At 45.8% G+C, this 18,871-nt stretch overlaps 1 protein-coding gene across 17 annotated transcripts in view; it reads left to right on the forward strand.

Annotated features, from left to right (window-relative positions):
- The first annotated feature begins 220 nt into the window (after positions 1–220).
- The window catches only part of GPATCH2L (G-patch domain containing 2 like), a 61,918-nt gene continuing 43,267 nt past the window's right edge, over positions 221–18,871 (forward strand). For 2 of the 17 annotated variants that reach the window (XR_005225564.2, XM_037900730.2), the window contains exons 1-8: positions 368–625; positions 1,758–2,425; positions 8,042–8,106; positions 10,804–10,980; positions 11,550–11,629; positions 13,750–13,817; positions 15,016–15,070; positions 17,800–17,885. Coding sequence is in view for 14 of the 17 variants with exons in the window: in XM_037900730.2 (XP_037756658.1) it covers positions 584–625; positions 1,758–2,425; positions 8,042–8,106; positions 10,804–10,980; positions 11,550–11,629; positions 13,750–13,817; positions 15,016–15,070; positions 17,800–17,885 (1,241 nt within the window). In the remaining 3 variants the exon portion in view is untranslated. Of the gene's footprint in view, positions 339–363; positions 626–648; positions 1,641–1,754; positions 2,426–8,041; positions 8,107–10,803; positions 10,981–11,549; positions 11,630–13,749; positions 13,818–14,918; positions 14,959–15,015; positions 15,071–17,799; positions 17,886–18,871 lie in introns of those variants that run through there. The other 15 variants (XM_043547845.1, XM_007064173.4, XM_043547844.1 and 12 more) reach the window with 15 other exon arrangements.

Below are 18,871 nucleotides of genomic sequence, written 5' to 3' on the forward strand. Positions count from 1 at the left end.
ACAGCAGCGGGGCCAGCCCCCCGCCTGACAAGCTGTTGCTGCTGCAAAGAAAGAGCCCGAAGGGAGCAGAGAACAGAGCGCAAGCATCGTCCTGCCCCTCTCGCCTGAGCTGCACGTGCGCCCCCCGGGCCACGCGCCTCCCGCAGCTGCTCATCATTCGCACAGCTCCCCAGCTGCGGGGCGGAAGTGTGCACGCTGAGGGGGCGTGGCGCGGGGCGGGGCGGGGCGGAAGTGACCCCCGAGACCGGAAGTCCTCTTCCGAGAGGAGGCCGAGGACCCCGGAGAGGCCGAGGCGGGCGGGTGAGTGAGACCCGCCTTGGCCCGGCTCGGGGCTGGGAGGGTCGGTTAGCGCTGGGTCTGACATAGGTCGGGGGATGATGCCAGGCCCTGGGGTGGTGCCAGACAGGGCCGGTGCCAGGGCCGGGCTCAGGGCCTGGGGCCCAGGCAGGGCGGGCGCCGTGGGCGGAGTGAGGGTGGTTCCGGCCGAAGGCTGACAGGCAGCAACGGCGGGGAGATGAGCTGCGGGAGGAGCTGAGGAAGTGGAACGCAGGAGTCGTGGCGTCGGTCTGTGCTGCGTTGGGTGATGGGGGATTTTACCTACGTCTCCGACTCTTGGGTTAGAAAGGTGCCCAGAGCTTCTGTCCTGTGTGTTTCCCTGATGCTTTCCCTCAGTCCCCGGGTCCTGGCCTCATCAGGGCTGTGGGGGGAGCAAGGCACAGTGTCCCCTATTTCCTGAGGGAGCTCTGCCCCAGTGTACACAAATCTATTGGTATATACATATTCCCATAAGGTGTTTTCAGTTTTCTGTGTTGGGGGTCCAGTTTGCTGCTGTGGTTAGAAAGTGTCAGTATCTTAACAGGAGCGGATTTATTGTATAACAACAGGATCCTGGTTTTGCAGAATCGCACTCCAAAGTGCATTAAAGACTCCCTGTGTATTGAATGAGCAGTCGTTTGTGGGGTGGGAAACCATAGCTGTTTGGTAGTGCACAGCAACACGAAACAACAGTTTTGGGTGAGAGATGATGAACAATCCCATATAGAACTGTAATGGCTGGGGAGATGTAACGAACTAGACTATAATTACACAGATTGAAATTTGAACAGTATTCCTGGTTAATGCCTGATTCTCCCACCTCAAAAAAAAAAAAAAAGGAGAGGGGGGGCAAAGCATCATGGAATCTTTGTGACTGCATTAGTATGAGACTTAAGCTTTATTCCTCTTTGGAAAGACTGACCCTCATGCAGCATAGAGTCTTTAATACCCATTGTGTCATTGGTCTGAGCCAAGTGTGCCACCTATTAAGTCATTCACAGTCCCTTTGTGACTGGTAGAGGTCTCCCATCCATGTACTGAGCAGGCCCAGCCCTGTTTCTTGCATATAACAGCTGATGGTATGACATCACATGGTGTTCTGAATGCAGGCCATTTCACTTTTAGGCTGGATACTGGGACATAGTGCTTCAAGGAAGAAAATGCAATCTTGTGTCCGTGTCAGGCATAAACTTGTCTTTAATTGCTATAGCATGAGGCGGTCTTGGCTGGGAAGGGGAAGTGGTAGCCCTAATTTTAAAGGGAAGACTGAGCTGTAGCACAAGAAGAACAGTTTGCCTGTATTAGTCCTATTGGGCAGGTCCAAGGTGAGTGTCTAACCAAGTTGCTGGTGTGAAGAAGGCTCTAGTTTATGCTGGTCTAGTGACGTGCTGTTGCAGTGACATTAGTGGCTGGTGCTAATTGGTTGTTTTCGTGTTTAGTAGACATTGTCCATGGATGAGCTGGTGCATGACTTGGCCTCGGCCTTGGAGCAGACCTCAGAACAAAACAAGCTGGATGAGCTGTGGGAAGAGATGGCCCTGAGCCCAAGGCAGCAGCGGCGGCAGCTTCGCAAGAGGAGGGGTCGTAAGCGGCGCTCAGACTTCACGCACCAGGCGGAGCATGCCTGCTGCTACAGTGAGGCTTCGGAATCAAGCCTGGATGAAGCCATGAAGGACTGTCGTGAGGTGTTGACTGCCAACTTCAGTGACTCAGATGACATGGCTGTGGCCAAACGCCACCCAGCTCTGAGTGCCACCCTAAAGAGCAAGCAGCATTCTTGGCATGAGTCGGACTCCTTCACAGAAAATGGACCCTGCCGGCCCCTCAGGCGTCGCCGGAAGGTGAAACGTGTGACCTCAGAGGTAGCTGCTAGCCTCCAGCAGAAACTCAAGGTGTCGGAGTGGAACTATGAGAGAGGCTATAGGTTCAAGTCAGCCAAGAAGCAGCGTCTGTCACGCTGGAAGGAGAACGCCCCTTGGACTTCATCCAGCCATGGCCTGTGCGAGTCAGCAGAGAACAGGCCCTTCCTCAGTAAAGCGGGGAGGAAGGAGAGGATGGAGTGTGAAGCGGATGAACAAAAACAGGGTTCTGATGAAAACATGTCTGAATGGTGAGCTCTCCAGGCCTTTCCTTCACCTACCACAATCAGATTATCAACTTCCTTTACAGCTGCTTGCAAAGACTGTGCCCTGGTCTAGGTAGTTCCCTCTCAAACAAAGTTTTCCCTTAAAGATACAAGAAAAAAAAAAAAATCTCCAAACCCTTGCCTGCAGTCCTGTGGTGCTAAATCAGTGTGCATGTTGTCTTCATGACCCAGTAGTGACATGTGCATGTTGTCCTCATAACAAACTGGTGTGCTTATGGCTCCAATGAGAAGTCTGTTGTCTCTGTCTTCACAGTGACAACCAGCATGCTAGTGGCTCTAGTCTTTGCAAGTAAAACCATGTTGACAAGCCAGTGAGTGATGGATGAGACTGATTTCAGTTTCATGTTTCCAAGGGTTTATGAGAAACAGCAAAGGAAAACAGAATCCTGTAGAGACCAGTTAGCCTTGTTTACAGTTACTGTATGTACCTTGATCAAAACGTTGTTCTGTTTACAAGGTACTGCATGTTAGTTGTCTAGTGTAGTTGTAACAAAGGCATAGATCAAGGTGAGGCCTTTCTTACCAAAGAGAGGATGCTTTTTTTTGCCATCTAAAGATGGGAAAAGACATTTTTATCTGGTAGTACAGGAAGGATATATTGAGTAGCACCTTGAGAATGTATATCAATGACAATGGGTAGATAGATTCCCTCACTTGATGGAGCAGTAATAGACATTGCTAGCCTCCTCGAGGTACTTTCTACACCAATCAGTATCTCTTCCATCATGTTCAATTGAACTTAAACCAGCTGGCTTTCATCCAGCCTTATCTGTGCCAGCCATTGAGAAAGCAAACACACAGCTTTGTTTTGGTCCATCACCTGAGGAATGTGCTGGGTGATTGTTTTGTTTTCCCTCAGTTGGTTCCTTTCCCTCAGACTAATTGGGGTATATCTACGGTACAAAATTATGTTGACCTAAGTTACCATGACATACAGCCACTACATTAATTAAATCGCTTTTGCATGTCCATACTATGTTCCTTGTGTCAGCGGTGTGCATCCTCACCAGGAGTGCTTGTACTGATTTAACTGTCAATGTGGAGTGGCTTCTGAAAATCAGCAACAGTCAATGTAAGCAACATGGTATCTACACTGATGCTGCATCGACATAACTACATCAATCTAAACACTACACCTTTCACAGAGGTGGAGTTACTAAGTCGGAGTAGTTGGCGAGTTACATTGGTGGGAGCTACATTTTAGTATAGATCAGGGATCAGCAACCTTTGGCACACAGCCCGCCAGGGTAAGCCGCCTGGCAGGCCAGGCCGGTTTGTTTACCTGCCACGTCCGCAGGTTCAGCCAATTGCAGCTCCCACCGGCCGCGGTTCACCGCTCCAGGCCAGTGGGGGCTGTGGGAAGTGGCACGGGCCAAGGGATGTGCTGGCTGCTGCTTCCAGCAGCCCCCATTGGCCTGGAGTGGCGAAACGCGGCCAGTGGGAGCTGCAATCGGCCAAACCTGCAGGTGTGGCAGGTAAACAAATTAGCCCGGCCCGCCAGGGAGCTTACCGTGGCGTGCCGCATGCCAAAGATTGCCGATCCCTGGTGTAGATGCTTACAGAGTTAGGTCGATGTCAGCTGTCTTGCGTTGACCTAACTCTGTAGTGTAGACCAAGGCTTATTGTGCATATGTTTGCATCAGATGACACTTGCCATCTGCTGCCAGAGCCTTTGGATTCTCTTTAGAAATCCAGAGGTGAAAATGTTTGACTATCTCACCTCCACATGTATGGTCTGGGCTGTGGCTTGGTGAGGGGAGTGGAGTTAGAGGGAAAAATACGTGTGCATTACTTCTCCTTGTAGAACGCTTCTGGCAGCAGTGAGGGATCATGTCTTTGCCTCTCCTGCACTAAATACAGTGCTTCCCTACTAGAAACAGCAGAGTGAAACTGGGTATGCTTACATCATTTTCACTCTGCTGTAGATGCTCCATCTGATACCACTGAAGTGCTTCGTAGAGCTGCAGCAAGGGCATATCCTGAGGAATGTGTGAAAACTGGACAGGGAGGAGAGAAAATGATTAGGAGTATAGCCATAAACAGGCAAGAGGAAAGGTGATTGGCAAAGCAAGTGGGGCCGGGAAGCAGCATTGGTGTTCTAGTGGCTGTTGTACATCAGTTTGGGATTGAATTGGGTTTCTCACTTCTCCTGTCAACAGAGATTAGGAGTACACAAGTGTCACACTCAGCCACTATGGGGACAAATGCCTTGTATCATTCAGCAGTGACGTTTTCCACACCCTCTTTCCTCCTAGATTAGCAGGAGCTAGCATCTCTGTGGAGCTAGAACACTCAGCACTTTCATCACTTTCCTTTGCTTATGCTCTGATACAAAGCCCACTGAATTCAATGGAAGGACTCCCGTTGGCTTAATAAGCTTTGGATCAGGACCTTAATGAGGAAGCAGCTTTGATGGATTACCGGTGGGGTTATATTCAGTTTTATACTGGAGAAAGGTTTGTTACCATATCATGTCTTCAGAGTGGGATGTGGGGGATGAAGAATTTTGGAATACCTTCCCACACACATAGATAATGGACTAGGAAACATCCTACATAAAAGTGGGGGAGATGGAGACTGAAATGAAGAGGGGAAAGGAAAGATACATAAGAACATGGTGAGGGAGCAAATGACTGATCAAAGAGTGGTATGAGAGGGGAATCAAAGCCTGATAGCCAAAAGGAAGGGGAAACCAAGAATGAGAGAAACATGGATTCATTTTAGGGGACATTTGAGATTTTTGAGCTACCAGTACAATGGTGACGATTAGTTGCGAAGACACTTAGAAGTAAAACCTCTCCACTCAGTCCCCCTTTTAATATTTTGGAGCTCTCCCACGCAATGGGGAACTGACGAACTATAAATGGAGGCCCTGAACATCTGTCTCATTTTATCTAAGATGTATGCTGTCTGAATTGTCTGCTTAATGTGATTACATAGGGCAGATCAAACCAGAATAGTCCAAGGGCTGTCTGAGAACGTCCTTGCTAACACACACATGCTACTTCAAGTTCACGGATGACATATTGTCTCTCTAATCTTTCACATAGAACAATATCTAACTAGACTTCTTTTGTATCGCTTAATTTCAAATTGGATGTTATACTAAGTTTACCAGCCAGTGATAAGGTGAGCGCTTGTTTTATCTTGATATATTCTGCGCTGATAGAATGACCAGTTACTCCCCAGTTTGTAGTTTAGTTCCTTTTGAATAGTAGCAGGTTTGGTGACTGCCTGTAGTGGCAGTCATGAGCCTGGCTCAGCTGATGTATTAGGGGCTGATCTCTCAGGAAAGAAAAAATCCCCTTCTCCTGGAAGGCAAGTGACAGAGACAGAGTGTTCAGCCTCCCCCTCCTTCTCCAGCCCGGCCTGACCTTCTGCAGCCCCTTGGTGCTTCTTGTTTTCTTATTTTTATAGAAAATCAATGTCCCTCCTGACACAAACAATAGCTCAGGAGCAGGAATAAATGTCGGAAAGCTGAGATCTCTGTCCATCACCTCTCACTTTAACTCCCCCAAACTATTTAATTATAAGCATGCTTTGCTCCAGGTGTTTGCGACAGTGAAATTGCTAAATGAGGACCATTTTAACCAAAGATTGGGCGATCAATAACACTCTATAGCAGTAGCTTGTCGGATCAATAGCATTCATTATTTCATGGTTAAGGTAAGTAGCCTCCTTTGCAAGTGGAGAGTATTAATCAGTGCTTACTGAACCTGAGGAAAGGCTTGTGTACAGGATACTCCGTTTTCCAGGCCTGAAATATAAAGGGAGTATAGGTAAGGATGTCTTTCAGTGAACCTTTGTACTGATACCGCAGGTAGAAAGCGGGGCGGAATATGTATCTGTAAGGCACTGCAGGGTTTTCCAGTACTTTGAGGCACTGGCTGTTCTGTTAATTTGATTCGGAACTTGGTTTAATAATCCTTTTCCTTTCTTATGATTCCTGGTCCTATGCTTTAACTACTGTCCCTTTCTCATACAGCATGTTAGGGAATGGATGGCACAAACTTCATAAAAGGCTGGCTTAAAACTTGGTGTTAAGTTGCATGCTAGAATGTGGGAGGGACTTGCAACCTCTTCCACCTGTATGTTTAAAACTACCAGCTGAAAAATGGACTCTAATGCACTGATGAAGGTTCAGACTTTCAGGTATCCAGTATAATGGATTGTCTTAGCTAGTTTACAGAACATGTTTTTAAAAAAGCAGTAATATGCTTCACAGCATATGGTTTTAGTGAGTACATACAGTTAATTGTGGATGGGGGTGACACTCACTGTCCCTTTGCCTTGTGTCCCATAAAGTTTCCTGAGGATATTGGTGGCTGGTTAACCACACACCATGCTGTGTGATGTTGCTCTTCCAGGGTACATGGGGATCTTATCTAACCACACTGTTGAGATTATTTCAGATGCTGAGTTAAAGCTAGGATTCACTTCTCCCATAAGGCCCTGTAACCTGTGTGCAGGGTGGAAGGGGTAATGCTTTTGCTGAGAGATCTCAGAATAATGGAGGTATTGGATAATATGTCCTAGAAAAGATCGAATCCTAGCATTAACCCATCAAATACCTAGGATTGACATGAGCATGTAATTTTGCAGCACAATGTTCAGCCTTTTCAAAACTTTTTACAGACAGTTAAGTTTTCTACTCAGATTATTTTCCAAACAAATTCCTTCGTAAACTGTCTCCTAGAGCAGCTGCAGTGGCCAAGTTTAAAACTCAGTTTAACTGGTGGTTATCTACAGCCGCAAGCTATGTAGTACTGGTTTATTTGGATGAGTAGTTAGGGACTTGAGGCCTGGTCTACATCTAAACTTAGGTTGACCTAGCTATGTTGCTCAGTCAGGGCTGTGAAAAATTTCATGCCCTGTGTGACGTAATTAGGTCAACCTAACCCCTACTGTAGATGCAGGGAGGCTGAGGGAAGAATTCTTCCATTAACCTAGGTACTGCGTCTCGAGGGGGTGGACTTACGACAACAACAACAGAATAACCCCTTTTGTTGCTGTAGTAGGGTCTATGCTACAGTGGCACAGCTGTGCTGCTGTAGTGCTTGAGGTGTAGACCCTTACAGCCCCTTATCCAGCCAAAGAAAGGAGAAGGCATTGAAGAGAAAGCATTTATGTTCCATTTATGTTGGAAAATGGAAGTCTAAAAAGAAAAAGTTGTGGTACAATTGCCAGTGGCCATCGGGTGACCCGCGAGGGGAGCATTTAGCTTAATTTCTGTTGCCTGGTCGTTACCAGAGACGGGGATATCTGCAAAGAGTGTCATAATTATGATAGTTAGCCTTGGTGCCCTGACCTAATCCCATTTTTGATAATTATGTTCTGATAACCTAAAATTTCCTTTTTTAACTCGATACAGGATTCTTCCTAAATTGCATAGTGTTGTAGTGAGCTGTTACAGTTGTCATGTTCCATGCCAGAGGCAATCATGTGTCAGTGATGAATTGATTCCCATTTTGTATGGTATATAAAGTACTTTGGGGTCCTTTTGGGATGAAAGGCACTGGCAAAATTTAAAAGATTTTTGCTGCATACCCTTCAGCAGTTAACTGTGGTTGTTCTTTGCAGTGAAACCAGCAGTGTATGCAGCAGCAGTGACACTGGCCTTTTCACCAATGACGAAGGCCGTCAAGGTAACTACTGTCTCGTGACTTCCCTCTGGTGCAATATGGGAATTTCTCTTTTATATGCTTATAAATGCAAATTCAAGGCAGTGCAGGACTAGAAATTGGAGGGGATCAGGATGTGCGGGGAAGGGATAGTGGCTAGGAGTCAGAGGAATTGGCTCAGATCACAAAGGTGTTCCATGTGATTTCAGTTAAAATCATGCTTTTCTTATGGAAATGCCGTGCTATTTATCAAATGTATACAATCCAAATACTGGAAAGTGTGATATAAGGCAATACGTACCTTATTTGGTTCTTGGGGACGACTACTCAGACTTTCCTGCTTAGTTTCAGTGAGGTCATCATGAACTCCATGAAGTCTCTATCAGTAGAGGTCAATTGTTTGTATATATATTACAAAAGTGCGCACAATCTGCTTGTCATACTCTGCGACACAGAAACATACTGGTCCAGAGAGCTCACAATCTAAGATGACAAGCAACATACTAAGCCTGGTGGAGGTGCGACAACCAAAACATGTGTATTAGGCAGGGGAAAAGCAGTTCTCAGAAGTTTGTGGACTCTCACACTTCAACTGGTGTTGGTGTTGAAGTTGAATTTGTAACATACACATTCTTTGTCCAAGATTATTATTAGGTACTGGAGTTAAATACATGTCAACCAAAGAAACAAACACAAATGTTTAAACAGTGACTAAAAATCCCTTCCCCTCTCTGTTGCTCAAATTCCAATCTCTTAAATCTTGTGATGTCATAATTTCATTAATTCTCCAGTCCTTTCCTGTGTCTACACTGGGAAAATGCGTTATGTTAGAAAATGTGTTAACTAGTATGTTTTGACTAATATGATGTCAAATGTGGTGTAGTATCTACTGTAGACAGGGACAGTTGCGTTAAAAATTACTTTTTTAAAAAATATGATTGTCTCTGTCAACACTAGTTGCCACTTCATGTTTGACCTCATTTTAGCTAAAACATGTTAACACATTTTCTGAAATGATGCATTTTCCCAACATAGACAAAGCCTTAAATGTTCAGGTGCTGTTTACACTCTAATGTGAAAAACAAGCAAGGAAAAAATACCCTTTTTGGACAAACTCCTTCCAAAGCTGCTTTATCAATCATAAAGAAGCAAAAGAAAGGGCACAAGCCCAGTTGTTTTCCTTTGCAAGTCCCTTTAAACTTAATGTTCTGTCCCAATCCCAACTTAGTTAATTACATTCTGCTTCACTAAATTTCCCATGTAGTTTCAACTGGATACAGGTTTCTTCCCTTTTTGTCCTTTAACTATTATGTTATTGGAACAGTTGGCATTTTCCACCCCAGGAGCAGCTGCATTTCATTGGTAGAGGAGTGGTCCCTGTGTATAGTTTGAACATAAGTTTATAAAATGCTTTGGGATCTTTCAGGGTGAAAGGCACTGTAGGAGCAGTGGATGCTGATCTTTGTCTGTCTAATGTAGCAAGTGACTTTGAAGGAAATTGCTTGAGATGAGAATTACTGAGCTTATGCTCTAGCGTCCAAAGTAGCTGACATGTTTATACACATGATCCTTTTTCCAGTGTTTAGGGGAACAGTCCTTATTTATTTTTTAAACATATTTTGGTTGTTAATCTCCGAATCCACTTCTGAAGCCTCCGTCTAGAGCGTATGTATCAAATATATATAAAAGTAAATGTCTGTATTTGTGAAATATCCTGATTCCAGGCATTTGCCTGTTGTTGTGGGTCATTTCGGGGGCTGATGTTGTGGTCTGGGCTGCTTGCTTCATTTGTCTAATGGCTGGTTTTCAGAGTGGATGCAGGACTGGCTTATTGTCTCAGGATGAGGTCTGGCGCCAGTACTGCACGGAGCTGCCTGTTCACCTGTTACTTTCCCAAGGAGAATTCTAGCCAGGGAGCTTTAACAGAATATTGTCTAGTGCAGTTCATTTACCAGGACACAGCTGTGTTAATTGCACTGGCTCTGCTTTTTGGAGACTTTTGAAGTGGTTGGTTGTTGCTCTCCCAGGCATGAGTGGGTTGTGGTCTTGACAGGTCTTATGGAGTTTTCATAGAGCCAGCTGTATGGCACAGTTAATACTCATTGACCCTTTCTGTGCTCTAAGCCACCAGCCATTCCTAATGGCATGATATGCTTTTCCTTGAAGCTGCTGTCCTCTGACTGTGGCTCATTCTTCTTGATGTACAGATTGGTAGCATGTGCAGCATTTGCTCCTCTTTCCCCCCATTTTGAGGGCTCCTTTGTAGTAGCCCATAATGCTTGTGCCAGGCCGCTACACTTTCACCTCCCCTGCAGTAATTACATTGGAGAAAGAGCCACACCTGTACATCAGGCACCACACAGCACTGAAATAATGTCAGTGAGACACAGCCACAATAGAGCAATAAAGCTGCCTCAACCTCCTAAACACGTCAGTAAAGAGGACCATCCAACAAAGAGGCCTTCATGCTGGGTGATGCTACGTTCTATGGGAAATGCTGCTTAGGTCACTGTAGACTGAGCACAAGAATAATTGGAGCACTTGTTGAATTCCCTATAATTACAGTACTATCAATGAAACTTAACATAAAATTGCTGTAAAATGTAGGAGTAACTCCCAAAGAGTCTTCAAGTGAATTTGGTAGTTTTTTGATGTGGAATATGTAGCATTTTGATGGTCACTCAGAGTGGTTGTTGGAGTAACTCTGTGCTGCTTCTCTAGGGGATGACGAGCAGAGTGATTGGTTCTATGAGGGAGAATGTGTCCCAGGATTCACCGTCCCCAACCTCCTGCCCAAGTGGAGAGCTGATCACCGGTCTGAGGTGGAACGAATGGACTCTGGACTGGAAAAACTCTCCGACTCTACGTTCCTTTTGCCTTCCCGGCCTGCTCAGAGGGGTGAGCTCCACAGGGAATGGGATGGGTTCAGAAGTGTGTTTGTGAACCTTCAAATGGCAGAGAGAGCAGATTAAGCTGATATTAAAGTTGACCTGTTTATAGATTTTTAAAATATGCTTGCTTTGGATTATTTTGTTGTGCCCTGTTTTTAGACTGGAGCAATGGGGACACTCTGCATGTACCTCTACAGTAAATGGAATTTTGATATTGTGTTTGATGTTATCTGTAAAGCAAACAGAAGTCTAGATTAAAGATGGCTGCACCAGCCAAAAGAGAACGCTATGAAATGGTGAATCATCCTTCATTTCAGCTGCCTAACTTCTTCAGTCTCCTTTTTATAATGTATAGATTTTTATCTGTAGCTCTTAGGTAAATCTTCTCATGGAGAAACTGAGGCACAGAGGTTCTGACTTGTCCAAGGTCACACAGAGCAGAATATAAAACCCAGTTCTCATGACTCTGAATCTCATATTCTTCTAGGCGCTGGACCACAAGGCCTCTCATCACTGTTTTGCCAGGAGCAACCTTCTGCCTTCAGTGCTCAGCTTTTTCCTTTTCTTGGTTTTCAGGGTTTCATGCCCGTCTGAACCGCCTTCCAGGAGCTGCTGCCCGTTGTCTCAGAAAGGGACGTAGGAGGCTTGTTGGCAAGGTATTGCCTCTTCCAAGAGGGAAATTCTGTGTCTGCTCTGCTGGTCAGTTCGGAACTGCTGCTCTAAGGCAGCAGGTGGATTATTTTGTGCAGAAGAACCCTGTACGGTGGTCTGTCACATACTACTTTCTTTGAAAAATAACTATTTGGTTTTCAGCTGGATGTTAAGACAAGCAGCCAAAGAAGGTGGGAGGATGGAGGGTGAATACAAAGGGAGCTATATTGGCAGAAAGCTTGTTCGAGCTTAGGGGGAAATGACAACATTAATGTATCTGGGAGAGCTGTGCAGATTCAGACCCTGGGAGGCTAAGACTGGGAGCTTAAACTTGATGTTGAAGGTGAAGAGAAGCCAGAGTTTTGAACAGAGAAGCAACATGGTCTGATTGGCAGCAGAGAACGATGATTTTAGTTGCATCATTTTGGATGGCTGAAAGGACAGGAGGTCAGAGAGAAGGTTCCACTAATGAATGCAAGAAATGAATGAAATTCATTGCAAGAAATGAACCCTTGGCCAGGATTACAGCAGTTGGCATAGAGAGAAAAGAATATATATCTGTTACAAAAGGAGAGACAGGATTTACCACAAGCCTGCATGTGGTGGGAAAGAGGAAAGCCACGTCAGTGTTGGGACGATGGGGCGGAGAGCGGAGCTATCAACCATGATGGAGTAAGGAGGCTTTTGGGGATGAAGAAAGGTGAGGGATTGGGTGTTTGTTGGTGGGACTTACTCTGTGTTCTTGGAGAGACTGGTTTACATTCATTGATGAAGATCCATTTTCCCTGCCGAAGGACTGGTGGGGAAAGGGTAAAACCTCTCAGCTGCAGAGAGGAAGCCCTCCCACTTTGTGAGGATAACACCTCTAATGATTCAGAGTTTGGGGTGTGTGTGTGTCAGGGGTGCAGTTCCTCTCCCTTCTCTATTAGTCACACTCAACAGCTCCTGTTCTTCCCTTCTTCAGCCCATTCACCTTTAGTTGTAGCCAGTATTTTAAAATAAGAGTCCTCAGCTGATGTGAAATCTGCTTTGAGCAGGGCTCTTCAGGCCACCTGCAAGGGCCTGTGCCTGTTGGAGGCTCCTCTAATGATCCCAAATGAGAAGGATAATATTTACTTGTTTAATTCATCTTCATCACCTTAAAGGGATCTTTGTCATTTCCAGCGGAGGTCACTGCTCCCCCTCCCCGCTCTCCCTCTAAATTGTAATAATAAATAATGAGTTTCATTCAGAGCTCCCCGCCAGCGAGCTGCTAATTACCCAAAGTACGGCTTGTAATTTACACAGTAATAAACCGTAAATTTAAACATTACGGCACTTTAAGTTAATAATTTTCCTGCTGTAACAAATAGCTCATCTTTGTTCACCCCTGCTGCCGCTGCTGCCTCCCCTAAACCTCATGTTCATTTGTGCCCAGGCAGTTTGGCATAAGCTCTGGAGAGTCTGGCCTGTGAAGCCTTCTCCCCTCATATCTGGAGCCTGATCTACATCTCTTTCCCTTCCCCCCACAGTGAATTTTTTTATGGCCAATTGCTATGTGAAGATAAACAGTCTGATATTTAGAGCCTCCTGTGTGAATGTGTACAGGCAACAAACATGGGCTTTGGTCAGAACCAAGCTCCCAAAGCAATTCTTCCCTCCTGGAATGTGCTTTTACTCAACCGCTGCAGGAGTTTTTACTGAATCTGCTGCTTTTGGACAGTCCAAGCTCCCACACGGAGCCCTTCAGTTGCCTTCTCTGTACTGGTGAAATTCCCCTTCCTGTTGTGTCCCCCTCCCCCCCCCCCTTTTTTTTTGTGTGTGTGCAGTGCATGTTGTAAAGGAGGGAGAAGGAGGAAGGTTCAGTTTTGTGAGAAAGAGGAGCTGACGGTTCTACTTAGTAGGAACCATAGGAACTCCTTTCTGCCTGAGCTGAGTCTCCTGCCATGCTCACCTAGCAGCCTGGAGTAACTGCTTACAGGAGCCTTGCGTCCCTGAGGGGATTCACAGACCTCACAGCCAGGGTCAGAGAGTTTACTCTGGGAAAACAGGACCTTGAATATATTTGTGGTGTCTGTGCTGTCTGCTTCTTGGAGAAGGAGGGGGAATGTCTCAGATGAAGCTTTTGCCTATTTTTGTGTTTCAGGAGACCAGCTTGAGCACTCTGGGCAGTGAGAGGATGAGCCATATCATTAGTGACCCACGTCAGAAAGAGTAAGGACCTATCTGCTACTGATTATGGTCTAGCACAGGGGTAGGCAACCTATGGCATGCGTGCCAAAGGCGGCACGCGAGCTGATTTTCAGTGGCACTCACACAGTCCGGGTCCTGGCCACCGGTCCGGGGGCCTCTGCATTTTAATTTAATTTTAAATGAATTAAACATTTTAAAAACCTTATTTACTTTACATACAACAATAGTTTAGTTATATATTGTGGACTTAAAGACCTTCTAAAAACGTGAAAATGTATTACTGACACGCAAAACCTTAAATTAGAGTGAATAAATTAAGACTTGGCACACCACTTCTGAAAGGTTGCTGACCACTGGTCTAGCACTTTGAGTAGGTGAAGGGGAGCGTGAACTGTGCAATACCTTGAGACTGCCTCTTTCCATCTGCTCACTGGGACTGGACGGAGTGACGACAAAATAACCTGTGAGATGGGAGACAGTTGGGTCCAAAACTGACTTGTTCCTCCCTTCTGCCCTATTTGCATTTGCTCATATGCCCCCATTATAGGTCTGCCCCAATGTATGGCTACGGCATGCTATCCCTTTAATTACACTGAACCTTCCTCCTTCTCCCTCCTTTACCACATGCACTTCACAGATCCATCGGTCCTTAGCACAGCCTTAGAGGACCCTCTGTGCTCATTATTGTGTAGCACTGTGTATGGAGGAGCACCATGGGAACAAAGCTGGGCAGCGGAAGTGATGCTGACAGGACAGCAGCCAGTTTGGCTTCTCCACAGATGCAATGTTCTGCATTTCCCTCCCAGCTCCTCCTCCTAATCATAACCAGTACCATGGGTGATCAGGGTGGGTTTCCCTGGAACTGCCACTGTGGTGGTTTGACAGGTAGGGTGGCTTTTCCTGATCGTGCTGCAGTGAATTCAATCTTCACTGGTTATCGGCATCCAGATTCACTTCCTGCCTACTTGGCTCCTTGTGTCTAAAGCTTGTCATTTTGAGTATGAGTCCTGTCAATGTTTAATCTCTCTTCCTTTTTTCTCCACTACTCTCTATTCTCCCTCACCCTCCCGCCCCCTTGCTCCTTCCTTTCTCTGTCTCCCATTCCATCTTTCCTCCCTCCAGTTTCTGGTTACCATCGATGGGGAAGAGAGACTGCAACCAGGTAAGATGGCTCTGCTCTTCCCTTTTTTATTTTCTCACTTGGTTTCCTTCTTTCTAGAAAGAACAAAGTGCTGGCTTCCGATTTCCACCACATTGTGGCCTGTGCACATGAGGTAAGGCAGTCCCAGCCCTTCATCTCACACTAACTGACATCTTCTGGGCTTCTAGTACATCCCACGTGCCAGGGATCATATGGGCTGTTGGTACTGAGTACCTCCGTAGGACCCCAGTCTTCTCCTGAAATCTCCCTCAGTCTGACTGGTTGTTTAACTTCCTCCCTGACAGTGAGCTGGAGGGAGGGTCGTCTTGGCTGTAGGATTCTCTGCAAACCCCCTGAATGGGACTCTTTCTCCTTTTAACCCTTCATGTCCATCCATTTTGGGTCATGCTTTTTTCCTGGTGATCCTGCAGAGGAAGAAAAGCTGTTGGCCTGATTGTAGTTAAATAGTGCCAGACCAGGGAAGTACTGGAAATTGATGGGGGCGGGAGAATAGTCACTCCCTCTGTTTTCCATCACCCCTACATTAGTGCACATTGTCAAGTCTTCTCCAATAAGTGTATTATGTAGATCAGATTCAGTGACAATTGGCTCATCTAGCCAAAGCAGGAGAGCCCGGTCTCTGTTACTCTGCCAAGGCAATGGGCCTCTTCCTCGGGTGCACCAGTACTGTCTGGTTCCTCACAGCAATAGTGTCTCCTTCTGTTCAGTGGTCAGATGCTCATTTTGTTTCACAGACACTGATGTTGAATGCACCTTGTTTTTGAAATTGGATTTCAGTTTTACTGTCTCAGATGGCTCTGAGTGAGCATTTCATGTCTCCGGGGCGATAGAACTACTCTTGAGGCCATAGTGTCCCCTGCCTGTTAGAACAGCTCTCTAACATTCAAAATACATAATGCTCTGAGTGTCAGAGTGAAGACTGACTCTGTAGACCTTGAGAGAGCCACAGGAAATGCTGCTCTTATGATGAACTTAAATAGCTACAAGGAGTCACTGGAGGTTTGTCCCCACAATACCGTTGTAATGTTTGTCTGACAATAGAATAATGGTCATTTAAAGGAGAAGCTGTCTGATAATTGACGTTTCAGAGATTATAGCATCTCTTCAGCCTGTATCAAGCCCTTTGTTTATAAAAGGTGGCACTGAGTTCTGGATTCCTGAGTGGTGTTTATAACCAGGGTCCTTTCATAGCTGAAGGATTATTAATTTATCATTTCTTAAAAGCACGAGCGCCCAGTTCTTTGAAAAATGTCCCTATGGGTGCTCCACTTGAGATGCACATGCGCTGCATGTGCCTTTGATCGGTGATTTTTTGATGGCAGTTCCTGTTTGATCCACATATGCACCCTAGCTATCCTCAAGCCCTGTACTGAGGATATATAGGTCTGTGACAGATGAACCACCCCCAGTTCCTATAGCAGAAATATGCAATGCTGCTACATGGGCTTCAGTTCACATCTTCTCAGGACACCATGTTTTAGTGCATACCTCAAAGGAAGATGCTGCCTTTGGTTCTGCAATTCTGCAAACAATTCTAGACTGGGTTCCAAAGCTCTCCTCTCCTTCAGAGGGAACTGCTCAGGAGATATGTCAAGTGGAGCCTTCTCTCTGCTTTGGCATCTTTGTGAGACTTTGCAGTAGAGAAGGAACTGATGCCAGTTTGTTTGTCACAGCCCTGTATGCCCTCAGTATGAGCCATTACGATAATTAGGGTACATGCCCGGACCAAACAGGCACTGCTGCCAAAAATCTCCTATTGGAGGCATATGCACATCTTCTGTGGACACCCATAGGGGGACACGTTTCAAAGACCTCCAGTTACTCTACAAGGTAAGTTACCGCTTCTTATTTTAGGATAGAGTACCAGAGATGTATCTAGTACTTTATAACACACACAAAAGTAGATTCCTTGCCCTGAAGAGCTTCTAGGCTAAGTTGAGAACAAACAGGAGGAGAGGATGATGATGATGCATGTGGTTACTTGAGAGGTTAACGCAGGCATCCAGAGGGTAGCTAGCAGGATGAATTCTGCAGTCTGTTTCCAAATTGAGTAAATGTTGCTTCATGTCATCATGTGGTTGATTAGTGACTGTTCAATTCCCACCCCTCTCTTAAAAAGATTTCCAGGGTTGTGTCCTTCAAGATAATCTGTCCTTAATAGAGTTGATGGCTCCTAGGCTCTTCCAGTGTCTGCAGTGTGACAGAAGATCATGGACTACTCTGAAGACCAGAAGGAGGGGGATGAACATCCATGTTTCTCTGAAATTGGCTTAAAAAGGGTCCCTGATGTGAGAGACCTTGCTAACTGGGGGAGGGGGGTCTCTCATACAGCTAGTCCCTTTGCTGTGGAAGCAATGGGGAGCCCTCTTTGAATTGAGCCTTGAAATTGAGTTTTTGGGAGCATGGTTAGTCTTCTGGTAATGAATCTGCTCCACTGATCCAAGTGTCCAACATGAGGAGGAGTTTTACTGCATCTTTATTTGTATTTATGGAAGTGACTTCTATCCTTAGACCCAAGGGCATGGGCAGGAAGCTCTCCCTGGGGGAGGTGGACTCTCATCATGGAGTGCAGCAGTCCCATGTAGGGCTCCCTGAATATGCTCTTGTTTACCCTGTTGCTCGTGTGCTGAGCAAGAGGAGCAACTCCTCTGCAGAGTTGTTGCCTTGAAAGAGGATAGTGGAAGGGACAGAATCAGATATCACTTGCCCCCATTATTTGATGGTGTGTTGGAGCGAGTCTCTGAATACTGCGTGAGCCAATGTGGAGAGTGGATTTGAGCTGCTGCATCTGGAAATTGTTCCTTTAAACACTGCTTAAATAATCTCTCTTGGACTTTCCAGTTCAATCCGTTATCTCCTTTGTACTCTCTGGATGTTCTTGCTGATGCCTCCCACAGAAGATGCTCACCAGCACACTGCACTGCCAGGTAATCCCCCTGCTTTGCTCCTATTATGAGGATTGTCTCATTTCCCTTCCTTTGCCACATGTCTGGTTCCTTCAGTACTAGCAAGCCTGTAGGTTATCGCTCTTGGAAACCTGGGTTCCAATCCTGATAAAATGTACACATGCAATAAGTTTGGTCTCCACTCAGTTGCCAGTGGGCATGCAGAGTAGTGAGCAATAAGGTTCTGGGGACAGAACGTGGTCTGGGTTTGAAATACAGATTGGACCTCTGCCACACAGTACCCAGTAATACCAAGCTGGTGGGTTGCTGTAGACCATATGAAGATATAGATGGCCTTATCCTTGCCTATTATTAGAATTGGAAACCAAACTGCAAAGAAGGTGGCGGTAGGCTAATGTGCGTTACTGAGGAACCCTAAGATCCCTGAGTATCTGAAGTGGGTGTCCTGGATGGTTAGCAGACTTGGCAGTAGATAAACTGAGATGACTTTGTGACTGGTGATATCTCTGTGCTGTGAGATTATGGTGAGAAACTTGGGTCAGGAATGACCAAGAGTTCAGGCATGTTTGAGTTGGCATTGTTTGGTTCGAGGGGGAAAGGTCATGTGCTGTACAAGTGCCTTCTGCTGGCCACTATTAAATCTGATTGAAATGCTGGCCTCACAGAGGTCACTCCAGCATCCTCCGCAATTGTTGCTGTCAAAGTGTAATGCACCTTTGCACCCTTCTTACTGTGTGTGGATGAAGCCTGGCCAGGGAGGGAGCTCTACTTGTGTTCTTAAAGACAGATTTATTCTGAAGGAGCTCTCCATATGTAAAGCTTCAGTTTCCTTTCACTTGTTAATTAGTAAATAGGGCATGAAAAATATTCTAGGGTTGTTTGTCTAAATGAAGGCTTGGCATCCTCCCAGCTCAGGCTCTCCTCCCACTGGCTTCTGCAGGGAATTAGTGATGTTGCACCATGATGTCATGCATACAGGTCTGTGACTTCTGCATAGGACACGGCAG

This window comes from Chelonia mydas, chromosome 6 (genome assembly GCF_015237465.2).
Source record: "Chelonia mydas isolate rCheMyd1 chromosome 6, rCheMyd1.pri.v2, whole genome shotgun sequence".
In the NCBI taxonomy this organism is placed as follows: Eukaryota; Metazoa; Chordata; order Testudines; family Cheloniidae; genus Chelonia; species Chelonia mydas.